Source organism: Aptenodytes forsteri, unplaced genomic scaffold (genome assembly GCF_000699145.1).
Source record: "Aptenodytes forsteri isolate BGI_AS27 unplaced genomic scaffold, ASM69914v1 Scaffold309, whole genome shotgun sequence".
Classification (NCBI taxonomy): domain Eukaryota; kingdom Metazoa; phylum Chordata; class Aves; order Sphenisciformes; family Spheniscidae; genus Aptenodytes; species Aptenodytes forsteri.
Genome location: NW_008795857.1, coordinates 3746428 through 3752919, shown reverse-complemented (window position 1 = coordinate 3752919; position 6492 = coordinate 3746428). Strand labels below are relative to the sequence as shown.

Below are 6492 nucleotides of genomic sequence, written 5' to 3'. Positions count from 1 at the left end.
GCTGACCGCCAGCCTGCAGCGGCGGGAGCGGGCGAGGGCTGAGCAGGCCCGGCTGCTGACGCTGCAGGGCATCATGGGTGCCAGCTCCCTGCAGCCCGCGCCCGAGGAGCGCCACGGCCCCAGCAACACGTGGCCTCAGAAGTGCGGCCGAAGGAAGGGGGGGCCAGGGGCGGCCACCGCTGGACCCCCGCTTGGAGAGCTGCTGCTCTACGTCAGGAACCCGCTGGTGCGGGACATCGACGCTGAGTGCGGGGCGGCCCCCCGGAACCCCTGCCTCCCCGACCCAAAAACCACGTGCCCCCACCTTTCCCTGGGCTCCGTGCTCAGCCTGGAGCTGCCCCGGGACGCAGCAGTCCTGGGGTGCCACCAAGGGCCCGCGGCGCAGCAGGAGGAGGCAGAGAGGCAGGAACAGAGGCAGGGCAGGGGGGTGAGGCCATGGGAGCCCACAGGCCCGCATGGGGCTGGCTGGCAGGAGGAGGTAGATGTGGATGGGCACAGTCCCCAGGGTCCCAGTGAGGGGCTGGAGATGTACCCCAAGAGCGAGCGAGGAACGTGGTTCGAGGAGGTGAGCTTCAACCCCAGCTACAGCCAGCAAAGGGCACACCGCACCGGGGAGGAGCGCTGGAGCCCACGGCACCCCAGCAGCGCCAGTGAAGACCTCCTGGACTTCAGGCCAAGCCGGCTGTCCCACGTTGGTGTGCCACACGAGCGGGTCGGCTGGGAGGGGGACGAGCTGGCCTCCCGGCTGGGCCAGGGTGGCAGCCCCGGTGCCACTGGCAGGGCCAGGCATCGCGAAGCCACTCGGCTGGAGCTCGGGCCATCCCCGGCCAGCATTCCAGGCAGGGCAGGAGCTGTCCCCGGCACTGCCTGCACACAGCAGCCAGCTGGCAGCAGCCGGCCCGGTGCGTCCCCAGCTTCCCCCACCGCCCCCACCCAGCTCTCTGTCTTCGAGTGGGCGCTGGGGTCCCCACAACGCCACAGCCCTGTGCCGGGCGCCAGGGAGGTTTGCCACCCTGTCCACGGGCAGTTTGAGGAAGAGGAGGACGGGGTGGGCGAGCGGCAGGCACCCAGCCCGCCGGCCGGCAGCCGTGCCTGCCATGGGCCAGGGAGCGGAGCGGGCAGCCTACCCAGTCCCGATGCCACCGCCGGTGGGCCCCTCATCCTCTCAGCGGCCAACAACGTGCTGGTGGCCAAATTCACCCTTCCCACTGCCGCCCGGCTCCTCCACAGCCCAGCAGGAGAGAAGAGCCCCAGTGTGGGGCACAGCGACGGTGGCAGCCCTAGCGGGCACAGGGTGTCCCCCCGCACAGAGGAGCCAGTGTCCGCAGCCCCTTTGGATGGCCTGGGTGCCTGGGATCGGTGGAGGCATGGGGAAGAGGAAAGAGAGGGCAGCAAGGTGAGAGCTGCGGGCTGGGGCCTTTCCCTTAGGGTCAGGCAGGGGGTTGGGGGACACCCCAGGCAGCAGCTGGGTTACCCGCTCCAGCAAATGTGACCTGTGTTTGGGGACTCCTCGACTCGGGTGGCCCCTTTGCTCCAGCTGGGAGGGGTGGGGAAGAGCTAGGTGCTGAATGGCAATCTCCCACCAGCCCTCAGCCTTAACAAGGCAGCACTTCACCCCAAAAGCCGACAAACAGCCCAGTCCCTGCCCAGGCCAGAAAATTGTTCCTGTTGTCCCATTCCCACCTTGGCATCACCCGCTAGGGATGGGTCAGATGGACCCTGCGTGCCCCGGGGCTGAGCTGGCACCACCGGCCCCAGTGCTGCTTCACTCACCTCCTGTCCCCTTGCAGGCCCCCCCTGGTAAAACGGAGTTTCAGATGATGGAGGGAACGCTGGAGAGGAAGCACGTGTTGCAGACAGGAGGGAGGAAGGTACGGGCATGGCTGCGGGGCTCCTTTGGGACTGGGGTGCTGGGACATGGGGGCAGGTCCAGGTTTCAGGGCAGAAGCGAAGCCAGGGATGCTCCTGGCACAACCGTGGCAGTGCTGCTGGCCGTGCTGAGAGGGCAGAGCCCACTGGGTCTGGGGGACATTTTGAGTTGCAGGGGACCGCTTGTCTTCTCCCAAACCCATTGGCATCACAGCTGTCCCCTGCTTGCATCCCACAGGCCAACTGCCGTGCCTGGGGCCTCTTCCACGCCGTGCTGATGAGGCAGACGCTGTGCTTCTACCAGGACCGCAGGGACAGCATCAAGGTGCAGTGGGGGAGAGCAGGGTGGCACAGCACCACGGGAGAAGGGGGAGCACTAGAGCGGGCTGGCAGCAGGGTGGGGGGGCTGGAAGTGGGGTGTCCTCGCCCCCGCAGCAGGGGAGGGCAGCGCCTGCCAACCCCACTGTTGCTCTTGCTGTTCCCTGTGCTACAGAGCTCCGTGGTGGCCCTTCCCCTGAACCTCTCTGGGGCGGTCTGCACCCCGGACACGGAATACACCAAGAAGACCAACTGCTTCAGGCTACAGTGAGTCACCCCTCATAGCCACAGCCCTCCCTAATGTGTCCCTGCACACCAACACCTCCAGCCAGGGCCAGCTTGGTCCGGTTCCTAGATAAGGATTTCTTCCTTTCTTTCTCACCTGCTTCCCTTCTTTCTCAGGCTGGCGGGGGCTGTGGTATCTGCACCCCACGTCTGTCTTGTTGCTGACTTGTTCTCCTCCCTCCCAGGCTGCGGGATGGCTCCGAGTACCTCCTGAGGGCCCCCTCCCAGCCCCTCATGAATGAATGGGTCTCCAAGCTGCAGCAAAACTCAGGTGAGCAGCCCTTGCTGGCAGAACAGGGGCCCGGCTATATGCAGCTACCACTGGCGTGCAGCCCCCACCGAGCCCTCTGATACACAGGGGGGTCAGAAGAGAAGCAGCATAGCGTTGTCTCTGATTTATGCATCCTCCTAACCTGCCTCAGGAATGGCAGTTCTCTGCCAGGCAGGATTTGGAGGCTTTGTTTTCACACCACATACACAGTTATAAATCAGGAATAGCACGACTGACGTCAGTGGAGCCTCAGCAGCAAAAAGCCAGTGTCAGGAAAATTATAATTACACCTCGGTCTTTCTCCACCTCCTCTGCGGGGCCTGGAAACCCCTTGCCAGCCCTCCAGGCAAGGAGATCTGTAACACTGAGGTCTTCCCGCTGCTGTACCCATACCCGAGGGGGCTGTCCTGGTTTCGGTAGGGATAGAGTTAATTTCCTTCCTAGTAGCTGGTACAGTGCTGCCATGAAATCCTAGGCTGGTTGGCAGGACCAAGAGCAGGCGCTACAGCAGGAGGTCAGAGGGGCCAGCCCTGAAGCACGGGCATCCGGGCGGCTTGGCCAGCCAGGGCTGCGGCTGGCTTCACGGGACAGGCCTGTGTGCCTAGAGCACCCAGCAGGATGTTTGCTGTGCCCCCAGGTTTCCCTGAAGTGGATTACTTCCAAGCAGCAGCACAACGTGTCGAGGGCACTGGCGGTGCTGGGGGGTGAGTAGCCAGGAGCTGGGTCTCATTATTACAACTCTCTCCCATGCTTGCTGGTGTGTGCTGCTCCAGCAGGGCATCAGTGGGCCAGTCTAGTTCATTAAATCTCTGCTATTTTCCAGCTTCAGCAAGGTCCCCAGCCCTGGGAGCTCCCACCTCCAGGGACATCATCAGGTCACAACTGCCAAGAGCCAGGAGATCATGGTGCTACCCCGCCCAAATGCCCGGCCGCAGCAGCCTCTGGGCAGCCAGGATGGCCCAGCCGATGGGGCTGTGGCAGCAGCAGGTGACTTTCTTGCCTGGCTGGGCTCCTGCTGTCCCCGGAGTCCTCTCCCCAGCCCAGAGAGGTGCAAGGGAGCTGACTGGGGGAAGCTGGAGGCTGTCAGTCAGTCTTGAACTCGGGGGGGACTGGGCCAGCAGTCCCGGCACCCCTTGCCCATGAATGGGGTTGGGGGAAGGACCAGTTACCTCCCTTCACTTCCGGGGATACTGGGATAGCCACACATTTCCCTGTCCTCTTTGGGGCTGACACAGGGATGTCCTGTGGTGGCCTTGCCTTGTGACATGTCTCCATTCTGCTTCAGAGGATGCTCATGGGGCCGGGCACAGGGAGCAGCAGTGGACCAGGGGGTCCCCCGGGCTGTGGGACAACAGCTGCCAAGAAGATGACTACGGGCTGGTGGCCAACAAGAGGAGGTCCTACTCCTTCACCTCAGGTACAACCCTGGTTTCACTCTCACTGCCAGGAGGTGGCACCACTGCCCCTGTCCCCACAGACACCCAAGGGCAGGTGCGATGCTGCTCCAGCACCCACCCGGTCCCACATCCCTGCGCCCTGGGCTGCAGCCCCCCACTCGGGGAGGGCTCTGGGGGGCTGGCAGCGCCCACTGGTGACCTGCCCTCCCCACTGACTGCTCCCCCTTGCAGCCACCTACCAGAAGATCACGCCAGTGGCCGTGCCCAAGGAGCCGGTGGAGGCTGGGAGCAGCTACTCGGTCACACTGTACATTGGGGAGCAAGCGCCGGCTGTGCCGCGGGCACGCTGCCACTCCTTCGTGGCCCAGCCGGGGAGCCCGCGGGACACACAGGGGGAGAAGACCCCCGGCCCTCCTCGCCCCAAGAACAAATCTGTCTTCAAGAAGTTCTTTGGGAAGAAGGAGTGAGACCCAGCTGAGGGGGGAGAAAAGCCCCAGCCTGCCCTTTATCCTTCTCTTGGGTGCTGTCCTGGCCCAGCCTCTGCTCCCAGCACCAGCTCACCACTTGCCACCTCCCCGAGGGAGAGAGGCTGCGGCAAGCGGCGGCAAGCGGCTCCGCTCCAGCTGGCCCCAGGGCTGCACTGTCCCCCAGCCCCTGCCAGCCTCAGCCTGGCGCTGAGCACCCATCCTGCCCACCTGCCGGGTGCTCTCCCTGGGTGCCGCCGGCTCCCCAGGCATCTCACTGACACGCAGCACAAGCAGGGGTGGTTGGTTGTTTTTTAATAAAAACAGACGCTTATTCTGGGAGCTTTTTCCTCCAGCAGCGCTCTGCTGTCTGCTGGTGGTTCCCGCTAGGGGGGGGTTTGCTGGTGGGGGGGGGGGGGGGGGAGCTTCAGATGAGGGTGGCCCCTGCAGCAGGTTTTGGTCCTACTGAGGGATAACCCTGAGCCGCCTCGTGTCTTTCACAAGGATGCTTTGTCCCGTGGTTCCTCTGTGCCTGCACCCAGCCCAGCTAATCCCACAGGGCACCTGGGCCCCTTTTCCCTGCCACAGGGAGCTCAGCAGGAAAACCGCTGCCTGCAGAGCAAATCTTCCTGCCTGCACAGCCAGGCCTGCCCTTCCTCTCTCGCAGGATGGCCGCCGGCCCAGGTCACAGCAGGCGGATGCTACGTGCCATAGAGAAGGCTGGGGAAATGTGGACGGACCCCTAGGGCTTCCTGCATCCTAGATATTTTGCAATAACTTCACTGGGCTATGCCGGCTTCAGCTGCCCCGGTTCCTGCCTGCGCTGGGAAGGGGAAAGAGCAACTGGCCCAGACTGTTCCCAAGTGTGCACCAGCCCCAGGGGGAGAAGGGGAAGTTTCTGGGGCCATGGGTAGCAGGGCCTCTCCCCAGCAGGCTGCAAGGCTTGGCCGCGCACACCCCTCGCCTCCTCATCCGCACTGTGGGGCTTAAAATAGAAGCGCTGGCTGCAGCCCAGCTCTGCAGCAAGGACTGGGAGAGGAGAAATGTGGGCGCAGGGCTGCTCCTGCCACCCCTTCTCTCCCGCTCAGTGTCCCTAGGGCTGGGAACAGGCAGTGAAGTGGAGGTGGGCACACCAGTGTCACCTGCAGAGGGGCGTTCTCCATGCTCCCAAGGAGGGGATGGAAGGAAATGCCGGCAAGGGGTACTGCCATGCAGGCGGGGGGGGTGGGGTGCGTGTGCACTTTTTGTGCTTCCCCCTGCACCTCCCCACCCTCCACTCGGCTCCATTGCTCTTGGCTCCGGCACCTGTTTTCCTCCGGCACCGAAGCTCAGCTGCCTGTGCTGCCTTAATGGGAAGAGGCGAGAGGGATGGCAGGGCTGGGGGGGGGACACCCTGGGAGGGGGCCAGCCCCGGCCAGGCCAGGGAGGAGGCCAAGGCACAGCATTCGCGGCTCCGGCCACACATACCAGGAGAGCAGCCGGTGGGCAGGCGCCAGTTCATTCCTGAGCAGCTGAGGGGCCCAGCGGAGGGGGCAGCGGGTGCAGGGCGCTCTGCTGAGGGCCCCCCCGCCAGCCCCAGGGGGCTGATGCCGACCCACGGTGGGGTGGGGGCTCAGCAAGCATCCAGCCATGGCCCGAGTCCAGCACAGCAGCATGGGGTGACGTGCAACCAGAGAGGTGCCCCCATCCCAGGGACAATGCTGGGACCCGCAGCACCATTCTCAGTGCACAGGGCCGTCCCCCTTGCCCGGGCTTCGTTGTCCCCCCAGGGTGGCTGCCCGCCTGTAGCCTCCCGTCTCGCCTTCCCTGCGCTGGCGCTCGGCCCCGCAGCAACCTGCTGACGAATCCCACTTGCAGTTCTTATGGCAGAAGCCACCTCCCCCCCTCC

At 64.7% G+C, this 6492-nt stretch overlaps 1 protein-coding gene across 1 annotated transcript in view; it reads left to right on the top strand.

Moving 5' to 3' along the window:
• LOC103902721 overlaps positions 1 to 4938 on the top strand; it is a 28224-nt gene extending 23286 nt beyond the window's left edge. The window contains exons 26-34 of the mRNA XM_009283814.1: positions 20 to 1396; positions 1791 to 1871; positions 2108 to 2194; positions 2363 to 2454; positions 2658 to 2743; positions 3381 to 3447; positions 3567 to 3730; positions 4029 to 4160; positions 4372 to 4938. Coding sequence (XP_009282089.1) covers positions 20 to 1396; positions 1791 to 1871; positions 2108 to 2194; positions 2363 to 2454; positions 2658 to 2743; positions 3381 to 3447; positions 3567 to 3730; positions 4029 to 4160; positions 4372 to 4607 — 2322 coding nt within the window. The 3' untranslated portion in view covers positions 4608 to 4938. The remainder of the gene's footprint in view (positions 1 to 19; positions 1397 to 1790; positions 1872 to 2107; positions 2195 to 2362; positions 2455 to 2657; positions 2744 to 3380; positions 3448 to 3566; positions 3731 to 4028; positions 4161 to 4371) is intronic.
• Positions 4939 to 6492: the final 1554 nt, after the last annotated feature.